The sequence below is a fragment of the Scardinius erythrophthalmus genome (genome assembly GCF_964197995.2).
Source record: "Scardinius erythrophthalmus genome assembly, chromosome: 11".
Taxonomy (NCBI): Eukaryota; Metazoa; Chordata; class Actinopteri; order Cypriniformes; family Leuciscidae; genus Scardinius; species Scardinius erythrophthalmus.
In genome coordinates, this window is record NC_138231.1 from 13,109,292 (window position 1) to 13,132,631 (window position 23,340).

The 23,340-nt window shown below is 36.9% G+C and overlaps 3 protein-coding genes across 6 annotated transcripts in view; 1 reads left to right on the forward strand and 2 right to left on the reverse strand.

Moving 5' to 3' along the window:
* Positions 1-406: 406 nt before the first annotated feature.
* niban1a (niban apoptosis regulator 1a) lies at positions 407-12,468 on the reverse strand. Its single transcript, XM_081378397.1, has 14 exons — positions 12,355-12,468; positions 8,171-8,301; positions 7,953-8,081; positions 7,755-7,869; positions 6,465-6,629; positions 6,249-6,364; positions 5,194-5,298; positions 4,730-4,892; positions 3,262-3,449; positions 2,341-2,484; positions 2,126-2,236; positions 1,941-2,048; positions 1,714-1,825; positions 407-1,325 (listed from the first exon to the last, which is right to left on the reverse strand). Exons 1-14 carry the CDS (start codon positions 12,404-12,406, stop codon positions 418-420), a joined length of 2,547 nt encoding a protein of 848 aa, XP_081234523.1. The 5' UTR covers positions 12,407-12,468; the 3' UTR covers positions 407-417.
* Positions 12,469-12,845: 377 nt separating this feature from the next.
* trmt1l (tRNA methyltransferase 1-like) lies at positions 12,846-21,304 on the reverse strand. Its single transcript, XM_081378011.1, has 16 exons — positions 21,222-21,304; positions 19,505-19,636; positions 19,354-19,416; positions 19,135-19,248; positions 18,961-19,025; positions 18,369-18,525; positions 17,043-17,163; positions 16,619-16,698; positions 16,228-16,471; positions 15,936-16,148; positions 15,655-15,845; positions 15,390-15,468; positions 14,616-14,782; positions 14,402-14,467; positions 14,118-14,247; positions 12,846-14,020 (listed from the first exon to the last, which is right to left on the reverse strand). The coding sequence occupies exons 1-16, from the start codon at positions 21,280-21,282 to the stop codon at positions 13,828-13,830; spliced, it is 2,076 nt and encodes a 691-aa protein (XP_081234137.1). The 5' UTR covers positions 21,283-21,304; the 3' UTR covers positions 12,846-13,827.
* The window catches only part of swt1 (SWT1 RNA endoribonuclease homolog), a 32,073-nt gene continuing 29,572 nt past the window's right edge, over positions 20,840-23,340 (forward strand). Inside the window, exons 1-3 of one of the 4 annotated variants that reach the window (XM_081378010.1) lie at positions 20,840-20,885; positions 22,267-22,360; positions 22,579-22,634. In XM_081378010.1, the coding sequence (XP_081234136.1) occupies positions 22,277-22,360; positions 22,579-22,634 (140 nt within the window). In that variant the 5' untranslated portion in view covers positions 20,840-20,885; positions 22,267-22,276. Of the gene's footprint in view, positions 20,886-21,375; positions 21,507-22,266; positions 22,361-22,578; positions 22,635-23,340 lie in introns of those variants that run through there. The other 3 variants (XM_081378008.1, XM_081378009.1, XM_081378007.1) reach the window with 3 other exon arrangements.

The following is a 23,340-nucleotide window of genomic DNA, read 5'->3' on the forward strand; positions in this document are numbered from 1 at the left end:
TACACACACATATATATATATATATATATATATATATATATACACATATATATATATACACACATATATATATACACACATATATATATACACACACATATATATATATATACACATATACATATATATATTATATATATATATATACATATATACATATATCACCATATATATACACACACACACACACACACACACACACACACACATATACATATATATATATATATATATATATATATATATATATATATATATATATATATATATATATATATATATATATATATATATAGTAAATTATAATTACCTCCTGCACAATGAAGAAACCAAGTTCAAAATGTACAATTTGTCTCTTAACACAGAAAAATGGAGGTGTGAACAAGTTGAGTAAAGTACTGGCACGGTCATTAAATCTTAAACTATAGCTTCTGGCTCCTCGAACATTTGACCTTTTTCTCCAATGTCTTTGCAAGTCTGAAGCACCTCCTCGAATTCAATAACCTCCGTTACCAGGTCACGGATCTCCTTCACACAGCCCAGGGGCCTGGTTTCCTCCTCTAGGTGTGGCGAAGACTGGGTTTCTGAGGCTTTTTCTGGAAGATTCATAACTTGTTTGTCTGTGACCTCTTTATAGATATCTCCAGCTTCTGCATCTTCAATAGACAAGCAAACGGCTATTGGATATGTGCTTTCATCACGTATCGTTGCTTTAATCTGGGCTGGATCATCTGACGAAACCGCTGGCTTGCTGTTGTCCTCCGTTTCAGCAGGGTCACCACCAGAGCCAGAGGTTTTCATACAGATCGGACTGATTGCTATTGTGGCAAAAGCAAAGTCTGAAAAAGTTGCAGCATCTCCTTTTGGTGAACTACAAGTACCAGCACTTTCTGTGCCTTCTGTTACCATAATAACAGGGGTGGGAACGACATCCGTGGCGATTGTGGTGGTTATGAGTTCTGGTTTAGTCTCGGCTGACGTAATCGAGGTTGACGTTTCGGCAGTGGCAAATCCATCATCACTGCTCTCCTCTGAGAGTGTCTTGTTCTCTCCATCACCGATTTTTCCCATGACAGGCAGAGCTTGGCTCAGTGTACTACTTTCGGACTTTAGCGAGTGAACAGTCACGGATTTGTTTGCTGTCATGCCGTTGCCCAGCAGCGGGGAGGGCGGCAGGGGCATACGCAGGCTCGGGGAGGTATTTAAGTGTCCTGGGCTGCTGGGTGCAGATCCCGGGGGAGAGGAGGACAGGCTGGACACACTGAAGTTGTATCTGCTCTCTGTCAACAGGTTGAATTTCTTCAAGCTGGCTGCCTCCTTGACCACTGCCAATCAAAAGCACAAATCAGATTCGAGAATGTTTTAGGCAATGATAAATTGCTGAAAATGATAAATAGTGAGTTAATTTCAAAGCATTTATTCAAAATAGAAATCTTTTTTTAATAATGTAAAAGTCTTTACCGTCACTTTTGATCAATTTAATGCATTCTTGCTGAATAAAAGGATTAATTTCATTGAAAAAAATCTTACGGATCCCAAATTTTCAAAAAATGTCATTGGATTGGACTTTTTTTACATAGACATCATCCTCATGCAAAAATGCATGAATTTTATTTTAATACTTTTAAAACTGTGCTTTGTACTAAATAATGCCTAATATCAATAACATCTTTGCGAGAAAACTTGTAGTCTTGTTGTGATGATGTGACATACCCATGCTGATGTCCTTTTCCAGTATCTGGTGGATAATGTCCTCGTACACGTTTTCCACACTGATGAAGTTTGAATAATCGGCGAATATGTATTGCTCAAATTTAGGTAGTTCCTAAAGGTACATTTCAAGAAAAGTCTATTAGGAAATATCAAACATGTACGTCTTGTATATTTAAGCTGTTAGTGCTCGTATTTCTGTGTCATTATGCGACTGATCTCAAATGTACCTCTTTGAAGGATGGGGCCAGATGCTTCTTGATGCTAGGTAGAGTGATGTTGATCAAAGCTTCCTGAAGGATCTTCTTTCTCACTGTGCTGCTGTCGTAGTCGAATTGCTGTAGAACAAAGCTAAATGAAGCTAAGCAATCTGACACAGCCATTTGTGTTTGTAAAAGAAAAGTTAGATGCTTACCTTCAGAACCCTGTTCGAAGCCTTTTGCATAGCCATCGTGAGGTTGATAGAAGGGTCCTCCAGAGCCTTTCGCACGAGCAGCTCAAAGGTGTACTCTAGATTCTCCATCAGCTAAAACCATCACACAACACACACGTCTGAAACCCTAATCGATCACAGAAAGACTATAGAGTGTATGCAAGCAATTCAGAAAGGAGTTGACTAGTTTTGGATACCTGTTTTAAGTCGATCTCTGTGCTGTTCGCCAAACCTTTGATGCAATAGTTGAAGGTTTGCTGTAGCTCTTGGATGTGATCTGCCAGTCCACTCACTTTGTCATAACAGCTCTGTAAATTAGCCTTACTCATCTTAAACAGAGCCTTAAGAAAGAGAGCAACAGAAGAAGAGTTGTTTTAATATAAAGGCTAGTATTAAAGATGCTCTAAGCGATGTCACACGTTTTTTAGGCCAAAACATTTTTTGTCACATACAGCAAACATCTCCTCACTATCCACTAGCTGCCTGTCCCCTGAACACACTGTAAAAAAACACGGTCTCTGTAGACCAGGCTCCACAAACAGCAAGAAAAACAAACTGGCCCAGCCTGGACCACGAAACATAACAAACAGTGTTCCAGCCAATAACCGACAAGAATGATTGGGGGTGGGGGTTGGGGGGTTAGTGCGCGTGCACATGAAGGAGGGTGTGGGGAGTGGAGGAGAGAGAATTATGAAGAGGGAAGTTAGCTAGAGGAGAGATGTCCTAGACAACGACTAATGTTAGAATTATATTCTCTTGAATTTTGATATGGCCGACACACGACCAAAGAGACAACGTTCCGATGAACAAATAGCAAAGAAGAGGGAAAGGGAGAAGTCCCGAATTTACATCGGAAAAGCCTCCGACTCGTTCATGACTGTTTCAGGAAGCACGGAAGGGAGGGGGAGGGGATGGGATGAGGAGGAGGGAGGGTCGAGCTAGCCTCCGTTTTGTTTGACAATACTTTGAACGTCACCAAGAAGTGACGTCACCCAACATCGCTTAGAGCACCTTTAATATAAAAAATAATAATAATTTGGCTTAAGAAATGGAATATAATGCACAAGATGTATGACCTGTTTATGCTGCTTAATCATAAATTCTTTAGCTCCTCTCACCTGTCGGAGTTCCTCCCTCTGGTCAGCATCCTCAAAGTCCTGACAAAGCTGTTCCATCATGCCCTCGCTCAAGTCCCGGGCCTCTGTGAAGCCCAGGCTGATGGGCCCCATCACTTCCTCCAAGACGGCCGGCAGGTAAGGCTGCACCTGCTCAGTGCAGTATTTTTTTGCTGGCTCAGCTACCATAGCTACCCAGAATGAGAGAGTAAAAATATGGTACAGTACATAGACTCAGATATGGTAAACACCCACATATACTAATTTTTACAACAGAGTAACTAAGGCCAAAAGACATCTTGCAGGTAACACTTTCTTGTTACATACTGTATAACATTACTGTTGTAATAACAGTAAATTATGCATAATTACACCCAACTAACCCTTAACCAAACCATATTCCCAACCCTAGTAAGTACATGTTAATGGAAGTGTTAATTCATTTTACTCCGTACTTAAATGTATAAGTACACTGCAACAAGGACACCTTAAAATAAAGTGTAAACGAACTTGCTCTACTGATGGCCATTCAAATGAAATATATATTTTGGTGAGATATTTATATTACACAATATTTTATATATGTGACCCTGGACCACAAAACCTGTCACATGGGTCATTTTTTTTTAAATTGACATTTATACATCATCTGGAAGCTGAATAAATAAGCTTTTCATTGGTGTATTGTTTGTTAGTATAGGAAAATATTTAGCCGAGATACAATTATTGAAAATATGGAATCTGAGGGTGCAAAAAAATCGAAACATTGAGAAAATCGCCTTTAAAATTGTCCATTTATGTTGGCGATTGTGCTGCATTCACTCACAAAAATAAATGTTTTATATTTACGGTAGGAAACTTTACAAAGTATCTTCATGGAACATAATTTTACTTAATATCCTAATGATTTTTGGCATAAAAGAAAAAATTATCATTTTGACTCATACAATGTTGACTATTTGTTGGCTATTGCCACCTGTGCGACTTGTGACTGGTTTTGGGATCCAGGGTCACATATTTTATTTATATATACATACACTACGGTTCAAAAGTCTGGGGTTGATAAGATCTCGTATGCTCACATTACAATTTTTATTAAACTTGCTACTATTTATTAAAGTTTCTATTATCTATTTTGATATATATAATGTTTGAAATGTATGGTTCCATTACCCCAGTCTTCAGTGTCACATGATCCTTCAGAAATCATTCTAATATGCTGGTTTGGCGCTCAAGAAACATTTCTTATTATTACCGATGCTGACAACATTTGTTGTTCTTTATATTTTTGTGGAATTTTCTTTTTTTCAGGATTCTTTTATGATTATAAAGTGAATTGCTTTATAAAAGTATACATTTTTATTTTTTTAAATGTGAAAGGTAGTGTACATCAATGTTTGGCAAGTGACAGTTTTCAGTTTCAAGGCTCTTAAAAGCTTGCAATTGACACATTTTTAGTGTGATCATGTACCTCTGAGTTTGCTCTCCAGGAAAGCTCTTGAGCAGATGATCTGGTCCATGTCCGAGCGCATGCGTGCCTCCTGCTCTTTCACCATGTCTTTGCACTCCTCCTTCAGTGCGGTCAGCCTTTGCATTAAATGTTCTTGCAGCAGAAAATAAGCAGCTTCAACTGTCTGTGAGACAAATGGCAGAGGTCAATTAATTAATAACTGTTACATAAGTTTTTGTAACGTCCATAATCACAGCTATGGAATGTAATGTGTTTCTGGTATGTTTCTGGTTTGTCCCACCCTTAAGGAAACACCAAAGGGACATTTCTGGCCTCCCTGGCCTAAAGCTATTTGGGTGTGCGGCATCCTACATGTACGTCAACATCACACACCCAAGTTTCAAGTATAAAGTACTGGTTCTGGAGAAACCCATGCCATAATGGGAAACAATTTGTACAATCACTAGGACAGGAAAGGGACGCACTGCAAACCACACTCTTCTCTTGTCTGCCCTTTTGCTCTTCATACATGGCTGCAGTTCTTTCTCCAGATAGGGCATTAAGTCCTCCATGAACAGATTAGCAAGACCCTAAACACACACACACAAACAAACACAGATTCAGAAATATTACACATACATCTGTAGCTAAACAAGACTTAAACATTGAGCGCAAACACCGCAGTGATAAACCATGTGGCACAATTTATGTAAACTTAAACCACAGACTAGACTGATATGTTTACCTAAAACCACAAAATCAATCATTGATCTGCCTTCAGTCATTTCTCAAACACGATCCAAATCAAAGTATTTAAATGAACAGACTACAGTTAACAATATTAATAATGAAATACTAAAGTAATAAGCCAATCAAAGCCAAGTTTTACAATGATTTTACCCCCTTATCCATGATTCAAGCACAGAAAAGTATCAAATAGTTTTAGGAAACTGCAGAAAAAGTGTTCATACTGTGAGCTTCAGGACACTTCATGGCACATGTTGCTCTTTCAGAACTAACTTCTTCTAACAGAAAGTTCAAATAATATGTGCTGTGAGATGCACTGACAAATGTGGTGTATCGATAGTTCATTGGTTGGCTTTACTAGGTGAAACTACAGTGAAACTGCCTGTGTGCAGCATTACTCAGATTCCACATACGCTCTGATGTAACAGCGTGTGACTTGGGGTTTTGGAGACTGAGTACAGATAATACATGTAAGACTGTATGTATTATACAACAGGGAAAAAAATTCTAATTATATTCAAATCTACCATTTAGTGGGGAAAACAAATTATTTTGGAAAAATGCCTAATTATACCAAATATGGAAATATGTTTTGCAACTTGGTTCCAGCCATTTAAAAAATGATAAAGATTGTCATAACTGTCACAGTAAATACCAAACATTTCAAAAGCTAGAACATTCCATGCCATACTAGAAGAGCAAAAGCTAGCTTGTTTATTTAAAAAAAATGGTTTAAGTTTCAGACAACATGTGCAGTCAATGTGAACCAGCACTAATGTTGAAGGACACCTACCCGCACATCACTGCCTATGAGCATATCCCATGATTCATACTGGCCATTCTCCTGCCTATAGAGCTGAAAGGCTTTGAGGAAAGCTTTAACCTCACACGTCTTCTTCTTGAGAAAATCTGTTGAACAGACCAAATGTTTTCCGTTTAATATAAGCTGATCTATTTCTTTACACCACAACTTCCACTGGCACTGCTTTTATTACAGTGAAAGTCATACCTTTGTTCTGGTGGCGAATGCAGTCAGATAAGACCGAGATGAATTCAGCTTGAGAGTTTTCATCTCGGAAACAGAAATAGGAATCTCGGCGGTACGGAAGTCTAAGATAAACTGGGTACTCCCCTGGCATGTCCGCCACGGGGGGCGCGAAATCCTCCTGGACATCTGCATCACAACACACACAATCACATTTTACTCCATTATGTACGTTAATTCACCATTATGTTTACTGTATGTATAAAATTATTGTATATTATATATTATGTTCTTCATAAATCTTTTCAATAAATAAATGATGATGATTTATAGAAAACAAAAACAGAACTCTTAAGTAATGCATGGATGAATCGTTCACAATAATACCATTAACATAAAGAAATTAAATTGGGTCAATTTTTCATTTTATGCCAAAATGAAATGAAGTCATGTTCTATTAAAAACAAATAACATTTATCATTAGCTCAGTAATGAATGGGTTTTAAAAGACAATAATCAGTAATATTATAGATTCAACTGCACTGAGACTATTGAATGAGAATGAAATTTGATATGAATTGAGCTGAGCTGGATAATAACAGGAACTTTGTAACATTGACACTGTTATTGAACTATACTGAATCAACACTGATGCTTAATAATAATTCACTGTACTGAAACTGAGTTTGTTTCATAGTTGATGAATTCTACAACATTCACACTGTTGTTTTCCTGTTTATTACTGTGAAGCTGCTATATAAATAAATTCCTGTTTCAGCTATATAATTAATTGTGACTTGACTTACTGTAAAGGGAGAGTTCATCCAAAAATGAAAATTCTGTCAACATTTACTCACCCTCAAGTTGTTCCAAACATGTATAAATTTCTTCTGCTGAACACAAAAGACGATATTTTTAAGAAGAAAATGGTTAACCAAACATTTGATTAGCCCCATTGATTTCCATAGTATGGAGGGGAAAACAATTAAATGGAAGTCATAGGGGCCCATCAACTATTTGGTTACCAACATTCTTCAAAATATCTTCTTTTGTGTGTCAATTTATGCTACATGGCATGTGTTGAACCCAACTAATTTGAAAAGACTGTCTACCCAGCTAACAGGGAACACTCTCAGAACTTTGGCTAACATAGCTGGAAAGGTTCTCTCAAAGTTATGAACAAACGTTTTTCCAGTAACATTAATAGAATGTTCGTTCAAAGTTATCTGGTCTTTAACAATTGCTGAATAAGTGTAAAATTAGCTCACTTAAAATATCTGCCTATATAGCCTACTCTTAATTAATTTTACTTACTGTTGGTGCAAGGGCAGGCCTGGTCAATCATTTCCATGTATTTTTCTTCTGTAGTCAGAATGGTGCCCCCTGTAGGCATCAGTCTGTGTGTTGGAGGGGCACCTTTCACATACGCCTGCAGGAAAGCAGAGGTAGGAAATGTTATCATTACCTCAATAAGCAAATATTCATTCTCAGATGGTGAATAATGGCTAATACCTTATAGCTCTCGTGGCACTCCAGGACGTGACAGGCACGCATCACAATATATCTCTCTTTCCACTTCCTGCCGTCTTCAAAGTACCGGACAAATTCCTCATACAACACCTTTCCAGACTCTGGAGGGGCCTGGATAATTAAATATAATGTGTCGATCTCATAAGAATAAATGAATTCAGATATGTCCGTTAAATCCATATCTGAGATCTGATTCCTACCCGTTGTTTGAGGAACTGTGTGCGTTCCTCTTTGCGTTGTTCAAGTTCATCTTGGATCTGGGACAGGTAAGCCAGAGAATATTGTTTCCTATAAATCGGTGCGAACTTCTTAAATTTCTCATCCACTTGCCCTGCAAGACAAAACAATGCTGAGGTCATTACAATATTTAAAAAACTAGAAGTCAAACAGGTCTTTTTTATCCTCATGTAATTACAAACAACTGCCTACTTTATGGCGACAAATCAATGACAATATTCAGAGGAGAGAGCTCTCGAGTTTGAATGAGCTCTCGAGTTCCCGTTTCCTCGCGTGTAGATCTGTTATGCTCTCGTGAATGTCATTTACTGCGCGCGCCTGCATCAGCTGTGCGCTCCGTGAATATTGTCATTGATTTGCCGCCATACTACTTGCTCATCATGATTTCATATGGCGTGCATTGATCATACATTTACTTCATAGCCTATGTAGCCTATCATAATAATAATATCATGTAAGCATGTAACATCAGCTCATGCCCTGAGATTGGGGCCAAAAACAGTCATTTTCCAATTCCAGAGGTGATGCTAGTGCTGCAATAATTACACTTTACCTTTATTTAACGAAACCCAACTTTGTTTCGTACATATATAAATCAGTTAAATTGTAACTAGCCTACTGAATAGACGATATTTCAGGTATATTCGCTAACCTAACATTTCCTTCCACTTCTCTTTGCTGTTTTTTTTTCTGTCACACAGAATGTTGTTTTGATTAGTAAAACTTTACAATAAGGTCCCATCAACTAACAATGAGCAATACATTTGATACAGTATTTATTCATCTTTGTTAACTGTTTATTGTTATTCTTATTAGATTAGTTCCATTAAATAATTTTAACAGATAGGCCTATAGTACATCTTTTAAAAAAATGTATTAGTAAATGCTGAAATGATCATGAACTAAGAATAAAAGAAAATGCTTTAAAAGTATTTTCATAGTTAGTTCACGTTAACTAATGTAGTTTATAATCTTAACAAATGAAACCTTATTGTAAATGTTACCTTAAAGGAAAATGTTTCATGAGTTTTTCAAAATCTCTCTTTAAAGCAACACTTATGAACTTTTCCTCTGCGGTCGCCCTACAGGTTGGAAGCGGAATTGTCCATTACCGCTGTAAATAATACCGTAAATAATTTCACCGCCCACAGCCTACTGTCGCACGCATGCTCACTGTTTATCTAGCACCGGCTTTGGAATGAACGATGTCCACAGACAAGGTAGAGTATGTTACATGATTTTATGAAAGTAGGATGTATTGCGACATCAGAAACGAAGAAAAACTAAATGATGACTATTGTAGCGCTTGACGTAAAGCAGGTCAAATTGTATTTTCTTATGTCTCATTCGAACTACAGAAACGCGACCCGGTTTGGCAAACTTGCAAAGTGTGGTTATAGCAGATATAGGGCTGCAAAGCGAATCCAGAAGTGCCTTTCACCCTGTTACAACTTGATGAACCACTGATACGATTTTGGAGACATTATTTTAAGGTAAAAAATATTACTTAGTGTTGCTTTAATTCCACTTAGCACTTCACCTGGAGAAGAACACTCCATCAATGTGTCCAATGTGTAAAAACAGATGGCAGTACATCACCCAAAATAGGCACAGACCAAAGGTGAGTGGAGAGGAAATTCACAGCGGATTGTCTAAATTAGTTAATTGTGTTTTTCCCAGGACCACATACAAAAATAGCTGAACAATACTGCAGTGAACAGAGAATATTAATGTGTTAACAGCCAATCAGACTTCCTTGCTTCATTTCAACATTCTTGTGAGGACCCTACTTTCAAACCTCATAGATCTAATGTAGAATAATACATGTTTAAATTCCATTTTGGTGGCATGAGAACATAACATACCACATAAACATGACTTACATGAGGCATGGTATATGAATGATCTCCAGGCTATTTAATACTACAAGTGTTATTATATCATTGGAAATGGAAAGTTCTGGAAATTCTGGGTGCTGATTGGTCAGTACAGTATTCAAGTCGTTCTAAAATAAACAAAAGAATCAGCTATAACACTGCGCCCATAGATTTACCCACAGAATTACGTTCTGTTTTCCTGAAACAGACTGAACTTTAGGATTTAACACCTAAACCAGAATGACCACTTGTAGAGAGAGTTTCTACTTCTTTGGATTTCCTCATTTTTAAATGTTTATACAATTTTAGAGCCTTACATTACATAACAGATAAATTTAGACTACAGCTGAGAGCTACGGCATTCACTTCCATCATATTTCACAATGTAGTGAAAGTAACAAGCCGCTCTGTCATTATTTTCACTCTCTCGCCAGTGTGCATTTCTTCATGCAGTCTTCTTAAAACTATTGTTTTGTGTGAGAGAGAGATTCATTGTTTTGGAAGGAACTGTAGTTTGAGATGTCTTGAATTCTTGAGCTCTGACATGTAAGATACTTTGCCAACAATAGACGTTTGTGACATGGCATGGCCTGCAAAGCCAGTTCTGTATGAACATATCTCAACACAGACATCATCACACTTCAGCAAGAGTACAAGGTTGACAAGGGAATGTTCGTAAACACCTCTACATGTGTGTGTGAGAAAGAAAGAAGAAACTCCTTGACAATGAGCAGCTGTTGACAACACACTCTCTAAGGTGTGAAATGACAACACTTGAGTTTACTGTCAGCTCATTCTCAGGAAGTGATCCCATTTGTTTCCCATGTGTTTTAATGACATAATTAACATAATACTAAAACTAGAGTCACATCTGACAGATTTAAAGGGATAGTTCACCCAAAAATGAAAATTCTGTCATCATGTCCTCACCCTAAAGTTGTTCCAAACCGGTATGAATTTATTTCTTCTGCTAAACACAAAAGAAGATATTTTGAAGAATGTTGGTAACCAAACATTTGATGTGACCCCATTGACTTCTATAGTATTTGTTTTCCATACTATGGAAGTCAATGGGGCCCATCAACGGTTTTGTTACTCTTCGTTATACTTACATTAACTGCGTCAAGCTCCCAAAAAAGGCATGTTTTCTCGGCGTGTGCAACTAAAAAATATTGACTGTAAAAAGTGTGGTGTCATGTGACAATATTTTCTAGTTAAAGCCATTGTTGGTTTGTAACAGAAACTATGATACTATCAGAATTGACATAACAATCTGTAAATGTTTGTGTTGCTCAGCTGGTAGAGCGTAGCATGTGGAGCTCCAAAGTCAAAGGTTCAGTTACCTGGGAATGTCAAATAGCTTGAATGCTCTGTGAATAGCTTTGAATAAAAATGTATGTTAAATGCATAGATATGAAAAATACAAATTATAATTCAACTTATTGTGATGGGGCTGAAATAATGTAATGATTTTACATTAGGTTATGCACATCAAAATACTATTGGTACTTTGCAAGCCAATGAATAATCCTTCTATATTGAATAATTTGGGAGACATGCCCCCTATAGCGGTTACAATCTTTGGGAGCTGACTTCAGCAAACCTTTTTGAATGAAATTATCACCTGTCAATTTTCAGGCTCACATGTTCCCGTTTCCGGACAATGAGCTTTTCATTAAAAATTCAAACTGAGTTCTGTGAATGAAATGGGGTATAAAAAAACACATTCCGAAAATACGCTTAATGCTGTAATGTTCTTTCGGCACGTTTTGTCTGCTAACATCTTTACAAACTACAGATATGAATTGCAAACACTGGCTGTTTTTCCATTTGAGCAAATAGCAGAGCTGACTGTAATCCTTTAATCTCTGACACACACCAAAAACCTCCACCCATAGTTTGAAATGGCAAGAAGAAGAAAACAAACAGGTTTCTGCCTCTCACTTTTCAGATGAGAGGGTAGAGTGACTACAGTGATCTAATGGACACTAATAGTAGTCATTTACAAGTCCAAATTCAAAAAAAATTCTAACACTAAATGGTCATGCAATTTAGGACAATAGAAAACATCTCATGCATTTCAATCTGCAATTTCAGAAACATCCACCATCTTTCTCTGCCCATATCCCTGCAGTATAGTGAAACATTTCAGCAACCTATTAGTATTATTTAAGAGCATCGAAGACATACAAACATTACTGCTATTTCCACACTCATAAACTATATGCCACACCACTTAGAATGGCCACATAAAGTTCCTAAACACATACCTTTTATGTAGTTGGATTTATTTTCATCCAGTAAGCTGGATGATGTTCCCATACTGCTCTGCTTAGTTCAGGTGAGCTCTCTTTTGCTCTGGTGAAGTTGATTCAATGTCTCTGCATTCACTTCTGAGGGAGAATCTGAAAGCAGGTGTTATATTACAGGACTGTGGGAGTGGCATGAATGAAACTGTTGCATCAGGACAATCAAGGGCTGTCTTTTAAAAGGAGCTGTCTACCTAGACAACCTGTGATGCCCAAAATGCTGTCTAGGGAGGCAGCTCACTAAGTTTTGACAGTCACAGCCTGATTTCATGAAAACAACATGCTATATGATATGCGTTTTATAAATCAGGCTTCTCTGTGAATATGCAAGAGTATCTGAGCTGTGATAAAAGTTACCAGAGTAACAGTGAAAGAGACTCCAGGGTGCTTCAAGGAAGAACCATGGTATGTTTTGTTACATCTTTGTTTGTGAAATACTATACATGTGTGACATACTAGACATACTTGATTCCATTAAGGTTTATTACCACGAACAGTTTCTGTCATACCAGTAAGATAATTTTAGTGCATTTTAGCAAGTTCTAGATATGCACTATACAAATAAAGCTGGCGTGGCTCTAATTGATGACACACACGTCATTTTCAAGCACATTTAGTCTTATTTCACACCAAACACAAAAGAAAAAATATTTGTACCATGATTTGTTTTTGCATTGTGACATTTGCATAACAATAAAGCACATTTCTGTAGATTCTAATTGCTGTATAAAAAAAAACCCAATTCTATAATATATCACACTGAATAAAAAAGCTCAAAAGTTAATGCATTAATAATGAGAATTCTTGGGGAAAATTTGCTTAAAAGTTATGAAAATAATAAATTAACGTGCAATCAAAGAATTTATACAAATATGCTAAATATTCTGTAGTTTTTAAGGTAAAACGTGGCCCAGACATGTTTTTGTTTTGATTCACCTCAAACACTTTGTCAATGTTTAATAATAATAAATTTTAATTTTAAATTTAAATTATGAATTATAATATACACATAATGTAAAATGTTTATATATTTATGTTATACAGCACAACTGTTAGCAATCTGGGAAAAAAAAATTAAGCAAAAGTGAAGTGAAATAGAAAATCAGATCAGGTAAGTTAAATATTACCCTTTGACAGAGTCTTTATAAATATTTTCTAGAAATTCAAAATTCAAAAACCAAAGAATAAAAGTCAATACTGCATAACCGTCAACACAGACTGATTATTCAAACACTATTATGCCCTTTAATGGGTCAAAGCCTCAGTACAATCCACAAAAAACATCAACAAAATTGAAACAACCCTTTTAATTCAGATGAAAATGTTTCTTGTCCAGAAATTACTCAAGTTTCTAAAATAAACAGGAAAACTCATCAATAAAAATAGCCACAGTTGACCTCTGTGCGGTCACTCAAACGGGCACAGTCTCTAAAGTCAGAGAGTTAGACGTCGATCTGAGCTGACAGCGTTGCTTTGAGGGGCGGATGAGTAGGTAGGCACGCTGTATTTTGTAAGCACTTCCTTAAACTGTGTCAGGGTGGCGTCGGTCCGCACGCCCGTTGGGTCAAAGTGTGTGCGGCTCACTCTAAACCCGGCCTCCGTGAGATACTGCAGGAACTTATTCAGCCTGAGAGAGAGGAACAAACCTCAGTGTCAGATTCTACATGTATTATGAATTGTACATCAATACATGACAGTGTATGGAGAAGTCTGCGCTGACTAACTTAGGCATGTTCATGCCGCGGATGCTGTGCCGATGGATGCTGTAGTAGAACGCTGGATGCTCCAAAGATGTATCTGATTTGACTTTCTTCAGCACATTCCCACAGTCCTCCCCTGTGGGCTTTCTTTTCCCTGAACACAAAAAGTCAAAGAAAATACACTATTTTCTATGCAATTAATCCATTTTTAGTTTTTATTCTACCATAAACCATTAATCTGGGATAACCTAGGAACAGTTAAATCCCAGAGAACAGCAGATAAAAGACATTGACAAAGCAACAAATACCTGACTGGTCAGATGTATCCGCCTCTTCAACCTTCTGTAAAGTTTTTATGACCACACCACACTCCACTAGAAAAAAAAATACAAGGCAAAAATCAAGTTATGCTGAAAAAACAAGCTCAGATGTATCATCTCCATGTTGTATTTAATAATGAATACCAGAAGATTACTGAAAAAACAGAGATGGGCAAAAACTGATTGGCACACCCAAACACACCTTGGTTGGAGAAGGCAGAGAATCCCGGGACAGGGAAAGGCTTGAGAGTGGTGCAGTCAGCTTCACAAATGAGTGTCTTCACCAGAGGCTGGATGTCTTCCATATTGTGCTGCACTGCTGCCACCAACATCCGCCTCAGAAATCCAGTGTTAAACAGAGGACCGGCCCTGGTGGATGGAAAGGATAAAAAAATGACAGTCATTAATGAAAGAATTAAAGGAGAACTCCGGTCAATTTAAAAAAAAAATTGTAAATTTGGAGTGCTGTCAGTACAGAGAACAACGACAAAAATCGGTGTTGCCTACAGAGTAGTCGATTGTCGAGTTCACGTGCGTGATCATAGGTAACTAAACCTATGCGCGTGAACTCGACAATCGACTACTGTGGACTTCGACCGAAAACAGGAAGAAAATACAGGTATGTGCGCTGGCTGAATTAACATCACTTTTATTCATATCTTTCACATCTACTGCAGTCAGATTCACCCGTGATCACTCTGAAGGAATCACTCACATGACCTGTGCACTTGTAATGACACATCAAGGATGTTAAGAGGCTAAAAGCAGGTTTAAAACTTGCCCCATTGAAGTCAACAGGGTGCAAATTTTAAAAAGAGGATAACACGGTGTAGGCAACACCGATTTTTGTCGTTGCTCTCTGTACTGACAGCACTCCAAATTTACAAAAAAATTAGCTCAATGTTAAAATTGACCGGAGTTCTCCTTTAAGCATTATCATTATAATTGTTTTGTAAACAAACAAAAATCATCTCACCAAAGTGGTCCAATCTCTACTGCGGTTTTTCCTGGCATACTCCCATGGCACTGGCAGGGCAGCTGTCTGTACAGGCTTTCTGTATATACCACAAGCAAGAACATGTATTTACATTTATGGGTTTGGCAGTTACACATTTGATCAGTTCATGCATTCTATGGGAATCAAACCCATGACCTTGCCATTACGGTTGCCATGCTTGACTATTTAGGCAACAGGGACACTATTAGGATGCAGCTGTTTGTTTGTACAAGTGCTTTCTCACCTTCCACCATGCTTCCTGGCTTGAGGAACACCCTTTCTTCACACCACTGGCAGTGCAACAGCTGCCGCAGTTTCTTAGAGGACTCGTCTGCCTGGGTGGGCCCTCTAAGAACTCGCACCACCACGAGGACAAAGTGCTCAAGAGCTACGGCCAACAGCACTTCAATCCCTTTGTTGCAGCGCGCAGCCGCCCTGAAATGACATGCATTAACAAGACGGTTTGCAAACTGTGTAATAAAATAAATAGGTGTATGCTGATTCATTTCAGAAAGACCTGCCCACCTGGCCACTGATGCCAATACCATACGCGCTGCGAGTTCCCTGTAATACTCGGTTCGGACTATCTGGCAACCGTAATGTCGAAGCGTCACATTCAGGGATTTAGAGTAAAGGGAACCGGTGTCTGTCGACGTCACAGAGACAATGCCCAGGTTCCGAACGTTACGAAAAGCAGCGTCCAGATAGTTTACAGCCGTTCCAAATGGGTCAAGGTGTCTGATTTAAAAACAAGAATGCAATTAATTATAATGGGTACAATGTTTTTAGTCATTATGACCATCAGTCTCTCACTCACATGTAGTCAAAGGGTCTCAGGTGCATGATGACATTGGCGTCCATCTTCACCACCTCCACGGAGGCAATGGGCGAGTCTGCATCTCCCGCTCCGTCGAGCTGGCGGCCCGTACGAGTGCCCTCTACTCGGATGTGGTTCAGATGACAATTCTCCTTAATCATCTTCACGCAAGCTTCGCTTAAGTCATTTATAGTAACCTTTACAGAGTTGCGCAGGTGCTTTGCCCACTGCAAACCCATGATACCTACAAAAAGGATCAATGTTGCAAATTTTTGCAAATAGGTATACAATGCCCCTTTCATTTTTATCAAATCATTCGGAGCAAAAACTGAGCGGTGCTATTTATTATCATCATGAGATGTTAGCTCTTTCTGTACAGTAAATATCCTACCAGTCGCTCCAAAGGCATCGAGACATTCGAGTGGATTCCTCTCCTCAGCAAGAACAGCAAGAGAGCAGAACACCAGCTGCCTACAACAATCACATTTTAGTGTGATACAATCATCAAATCATCAGCACAATAAGAGTATGAAGGATTTTTTGGGGGTCATTTTTTGACTTTGACTTTTCAACAGGTTGTCCATGACCCATAGGTAGGCCTATTTTTGTATTATTTGTCTAAATATTATATATTTATATAAACAGAAATAAAATATTAAGTATATTAAGTATAACTTCAGCCAAAGTTACATTTAAGATGTTAAAGTACAAATCATTATTTTATTGTAATGTGGGTTTACACATTAATCTTTTAAGAGGTACACATAAATCTCATAACGAGTCATTCGTCAAATAAAAAAAAAAAATTCTCCAACCTGTTCGTCTTCATCTTGCGGTTGAAGTAGGTGTCTGTCTTCTGGGGTGTGGTGTGGTTGGGCAGGAGCTGGACATTGGTGCCCAGTTCTTTCATAATCTCATAAGCCTGTCCACCTGGGACTGAGAAAGAAAGAGAATCAATGCGGACAAATAATTTGGTAAATACTGACTAAATGCAGAGGAATAGCATCCTTAAAAACCTGTAAAAAGGCTGAGGAGTACAACGCTCTTCAGAATGACATCTCTGAATTCAATAATGAAATGCCTTTAACTGAAAATTGAATGTTTAATCTTATTATTATACATTACTGACACTCTATCCTCCAATTTGATACTGTTAAGTGCTTTGACACAATCTTGTTAAGCACTATATAAATAAAGGTGACTTGACTTAGGTCATGTCGATCCAGTGAGCATTGTTTTTGCGTGTGATGCACGCACGTTTGTGTTTAAATCTGTTCATCAAATAACGTTAATGTATTAACCAGCATTTATGACCGATAAACAATGCATTTGTTACAGTATATTTTAATCTTTGATAACAGTAGGTAATAAAAATACAACGGCTCATGTTAGCTCTGGTCCAATGAAAAAATATGAACAGATAGAACTCAGGACATTTTTGTAAAATATACCTCATTGTCATGTTCTAGACTTGTTATATTCAGCTTTAAATAAAAAAAATACCCCCTTAATATTGTGGCAGTTTTTTTCTCCGTGGTATCGAATATCGATATTTTTTAAGGTATCGTATCGAAGTTAGAAATTCTAGTATCGTGACAACACTACTTCAGATGCTGCCTACATAAATACCCTAATGAGTGGATTTAATATGCAATTGAATTAATTAATTGCTTAGTGTTGTAGCGAATTAAAGCACTTTATTGTTACAACCGCCTCCTGTGTCTCACAGGAGTCTCTTACTTTAAACTAAAAAGCAAAGGCCAAGGCCTGAACATGAACCACAAGGGGATCTTTCATATCACTCCTGAAGAACTTCATCCTGTGAGCGGCTGAATGCTGTATGGTTTAGGTTGGATTTAGCCTGCCTATTCTTTCTTACCCTACCTGAAAATTCAAAAGGTTAAAAGGCACAAGATAAAAGGACATACCACAAAAAAAATGGAACTATTATTTTTATGAAAACAATCCCAACATCTACATTATTCCACAACAACAAACCGGCATCCTGTTCATGCGGTTCAGAGCGGTTCTCACCCTCTGAGGCGCTGTCAGCACAAATGCACAATTATCAGTCATGTCAGTAAAGCACATCAAACGAGGAAGCATATAAAACATTAAACAGCAATAGAGTAAAGGCTCACCAGGTTGTTCAAAGGGTACATCTGAGCTGCCTGAATAGCTGGCCTCTGTCTCACCCTTGTTGAAGTGGCGTTTGAGATGACTGATCATGTCTGTCTTGCGAGCAATAGTGACAGAGCAAACCACACAGTGGTAGTGAGCCACAAGTCTGCTTTGAGTCTGGAGATGAGGGGAGCAAATACATAAATGGATTAATTCAAGAGGATAATTTTTCCTGATAAACTGGCACAAAAGCTTTTCGATCTATCTGTACTGTCCAACTACAGGCAAACAGAGCTACGGCTGGATAGTTATATTTACGGCTGGGGTCAGCATTGGTGAGCAATTTTTCTATGGTAGTGTGGTACGTTTATCTATCTATCTATCTATCTATCTATCTATCTATCTATCTATCTATCTATCTATCTATATAGTAAGGAGGTTCAATCATTGTAAACTAACAGGTTTCGCAAAGCTAAGGATAAAATTGATACATTCTAAATAAAGTTAATCAGCATCTCTATGTTCACTTTAGAATAGAAAGGCTTTTTTGTCAATATAATTACAGCCATGGGATGTGTATGGGAAGAAACACTTCATAACACGTCATCTTACCTGGTCAGAGCCTAGACTGGACTTGAGTTGTCGGCAAGGCAGATGACAGATGCACATCCTTTGGCCTGCAGGAGAGGAGCAAAATTTTCACGCATGAATTAGCTGCTAACCAGAAGCAACAGCTTTCAGATGTGTGTTGGAAAAGAAAATGAGCTGCCAAAGGGAACCATTTACTTTCAAATTCCACGTAAACTTTCCAGTGCAAGTTCTGCAGATGTCGTCTTAGTTTATGACTGTAACAGGCCTTAAATTTCTCTTCTGGACACAATGGACAAGACTTCCTCCCGGCTGTCAAAATCAATGAACAGAGATATTTGTTAGCTTCAGATTCAAGTGGTCTGCTGATGGTTGTAATAAACAGACAGAATAAACAGGTACTTCTGGTTTAAGTACCTCCATTTAAATCCACAAGCATTTCGAGCCCCTCCAGGGTGGTTTGAATAGACACATGTCTCTCTGAAACAGAGACAGATGATTTTAATTCAGTGATTTAACAATGCTGAGAGAGGAGTGTGATAATCATCATATACTGTTGAATATTTACCTGACACGACAGTGGAGGATGCTTGTCCATTTTTGTCCTCTGTTTTCACTGGAGTAGTAGTTGCTGATTGAGTTGGCAATTGCTCACGCTCCACAGATTCAGCGAGGATCTTACTGGTATCAGTCCCAGTATCTGTTAATACAAACAAATTCACACTTCAGCAAAATACTGTATATTGAAGCAAACTTAAAGATGAAAGAGTTTTCCTTTATGAAAATATCATTAGTTAATTAAATATTTAATAAATTAAAAATATTATATATTTCGCATTGATGAAAATTACAATTGCATTCAACTGGTCTTACTGTACAATCACAATCAATTGGGGTTTTCTTCGACTAACAGTCATTTGTATGTCCCGGGGTTGATTTTTTATTATAACAACTTCTTTGTTGTTGTCATATGAATACCACATTAAAATTGCCTTGGTACAATGCCTTAATTTTTTTTAAAGCCTTATATATATATATATATATATATATATATATATATATATAGATAGATAGATAGATAGATAGATAGATAGATAGATAGATAGATAGATAGATAGATAGATAGATAGATAGATAGATAGATAGATAGATAGATAGATAGATAGATAGATAGATAGATAGATAGATAGAGAGAGAGAGAGAGAGAGAGAGAGAGAGAGAGAGAGAGAGAGAGAGAGAGAGAGAGAATTGTTATTGTTTCACCCTTGTTCCAGCTCAAGACTTTTGATGTTAAAATTGGAAAATACATCTGGAAAATAATTCACATTTAAAATTAGGATATTTTAAAGAATTAAATTCAGGATAATAATAATTGTAGGATTTATTTTGTGAACAATTTGGATTGGTTAGATTTGGTCACATGAGAAAAATAAATCATGCTTTGATAAATCATAATTATAAAGTTAAGTTAAAATGAGATAAAGTTAAAATTATTGCATAAAAAGTATTTTATTTTATAATAATTACGACTCGTTATCATATTTATGTCATAATTTAGATTTTTTTTATAAACTTTTTAATTACATAATTTTGACAGCCTAGGAAATGGGAGAATGAACGTTAAACTTTTAAACAATACAATTTATAAAAAAAAAATACAATGATAAATTTGTAGAATTTTCAACAAAACGAAGTTTGAATGGATTATGTTTAGCTACGTAACGTTAGAGGTTGAGTTTTGCAGAAAAGTCTCAGGACGTATGATAGATTACAGCGCATCGCTCGCATTGCAGACACTGTAAATAAGAAAACTATTTATTTTTTAAAACCACAACAACAATACTGGAGCGCCCTCATATGTTAACCCATGTACATTTCCATGGAGTAACCAATCCCGCTTTCTGAGGCTGATGTTTCCAAGCAGAACGGCCCTGGTGCGGAGCTCCGCGGTAAGACCAGTGCTACATTTATACATTACAGTTATTCATAATTTATTGTTTAACTCAGATAATGCATCGACTGATTAAAAGTGTTTGCAACTTAGTGACATGTCAGTTCTTTGTCGATATGCGCTGAGGAATATTTGCGTTTTGAACATTTACATTATTTACACCTAGGTCCTATGGTGGAGCTCCATGAGGAGGCCTATGTTTACTTCAGCAGTTTTGAAGTCGCATTAAGGATAAATTGCATAAAATACAACATTTCGAAATGCTGAGTGTTATTTAAGGAACCTGCAAAACAGGGTTGAATAAATGTATCATTATTAATTCAAATTATTTTGCCTTTTATATTGGCGTCCTCCTGGTGAAGTTGCTCAGCGTCCCCTTCCTTGATCTCCGCCATTTTCCCAAACTAGCTTAAGTAGAATTCGTATCCGTACGCATTGAGCGTTGTGGGGCCGCACCAATCGTGTTCCAGTAAACTACGCAAACTAAAAGGGCGGAAGTGAATTCATCAGCGAGTCAATGTAAGCAAGTGGTGAAGTGAACAGCTCTTATTGCTTGAATAATTTTTTACCTTCTGTCATTCGGTGTCGTATTCAACAACATTCCTCCCGCTTGTGATAGGTAAACCTCTATTTGTGTATGACCTAAAGTTGCCACATATTTACAAGTAACGTTACTTACACACTTACTAACTATATTTCATTGAGTGCTTTATCGTTCTCTTGCTTTAACCTTACATGGGCAGTTATCTGTTTCTCAAGGATGAACAGGATTTTTGTTTGGGATTCGCTGATATGCAGCTCTTGGGAGAAAAACGTATACTTTGTACTTAGTTCTGACTAGAAATGCTCTCTAAAGTACTACGTTCTTGTGTGAAAAGGACTATATAAAAAGTTATACTGTTATTATTGTAGCAGAAATATATATGTAAACAATAAAATCTAAAGCTAGATGTCCTTACCTTACCATGTTTTTTTGCTAAATCGTTTTAGTAATTTTGTTATGTGCTTTTATTTATATCATTTTACTATTTATTTTTAATTTATTTTTATTTCAGTTTTAGTCACTTTTGTAGGTCAACTTAAACTTACTTCATTTAGTTACATTTAGACATATCTAATTTTGGTTTACACTTTTCAAGTGAAAGTGTTTCTTACAATATTTATATTACAATTTATTTAAGCTTTATTTTAATAAAAGAAAATGATTTTTTTTAATAACAATTACAACACTGGCGCATTTAAAGCCATGCTGTACTGCTGTCCTCTTAAAAGTAACAAACAACCAACCTGTGGATTTTTTTTAACATTAGACGCTGTATTTTTGATTGAATGTAAGAGACTGAAATCATTTTCCAAAAAAATGTTCTGTTCTTTCGCAGGGTTTTGAGGATGTCTAGCAAGAAATCAAAGAAGAAGAAGCACAAAAAGGATGAAAGAATGTCATCAAGCTCTTTGCGTGAGGATGAGAAGAAGGTGAGGAATCTGCAACATAATCGTTGTTGGAATGTGCAGTTTCTAATCTAGTTATTCCTAACATCTGAGTTATTCTAATTTTTTTTTTTTATCATTTATTTTTTGACATGTTCATTCTCATTCAAATTAGCATTTAATTATTAACATTAATTCTTGTTTGTACGTCAGTTATCTTGGATAAAAGCATTTGGTAAAAGAGTGAATGTTTTTGCTCATAGGAGAAAGACACAAAGAGATTCAGCAGCCCAAAGAGCAAACACAAACATCATCATCGGTAAGTAAGGTGGGTCTCGGGGTGTAAAATATTAGTAGAATTTAGAATTAGAATACATTTTTGAGAGTTTGTACATACTTGTTTTATATAGTTGTACATATTGTGTTTACAATATAATATAATGTATACAACTGACAGTGTGTAAGAAAGTTTTTTAATTTATTCAAGGGTCAATGACAGATAAGAATGTGCTAGATCATATAACCTTTTAAAAATTTATGCAGTTTACGAAATCAGGATACAATATAAGTTGTTGATAAAATGAGTAATGAGTTTAATCAATGATTATTTGGTTAGAGGATACTACATTTTGCATCTGCATATAGCAAATATGTCATAAGTGATGCCAAATAATTGCATAGCACTTCCAAGTGCACCTGAGAGTAAATAGATGTTCTAACCGCAAGTTCATCATGTACATGTCTCGCTTACAGGTGTTATACCATCAGCATGCATTACGGAAAGGTCACGAGTTAGCGTTATTGTGGTTAGAGCCTTTTACCCTGCTTCAGCTTCCTGAGCTACACATGCGAGCAAACAAACTTTTTGAGAACTAAGAGCAATATATGCATATACAAAATAAAGAAAGATTTTAATCAAGGCACCTAATGTAAAGAAAGTAAATAAAGAAAGCATTTTCTTTTCCAATATTTCCTTATATACCATTTCCTCACCAAATATTTATTGTGAGTTGTTCTATTATTGT

What these genes read in the sequence shown, in the direction of transcription:
- niban1a (XM_081378397.1), bottom strand. Translation starts at nt 12,406, where the DNA reads ATGGGAACATCATCCAGCTTACTGGATGAAAATAAATCCAACTACATA. An exon ending in TAAATCCAACTACATAAAAG is followed by an intron (nt 8,302 to 12,354) that starts GTATGTGTTTAG and finishes TTTGTCTTGCAG; the next exon opens with GGCAAGTGGATGAGAAATTT. An exon ending in AGTGCCACGAGAGCTATAAG is followed by an intron (nt 7,870 to 7,952) that starts GTATTAGCCATT and finishes GCTTTCCTGCAG; the next exon opens with GCGTATGTGAAAGGTGCCCC.
- trmt1l (XM_081378011.1), bottom strand. Translation starts at nt 21,282, where the DNA reads ATGGCGGAGATCAAGGAAGGGGACGCTGAGCAACTTCACCAGGAGGAC. An exon ending in ATCCTCCACTGTCGTGTCAG is followed by an intron (nt 19,417 to 19,504) that starts GTAAATATTCAA and finishes TCTCTGTTTCAG; the next exon opens with AGAGACATGTGTCTATTCAA. An exon ending in AGTTTACGTGGAATTTGAAA is followed by an intron (nt 19,026 to 19,134) that starts GTAAATGGTTCC and finishes CCTCTCCTGCAG; the next exon opens with GCCAAAGGATGTGCATCTGT.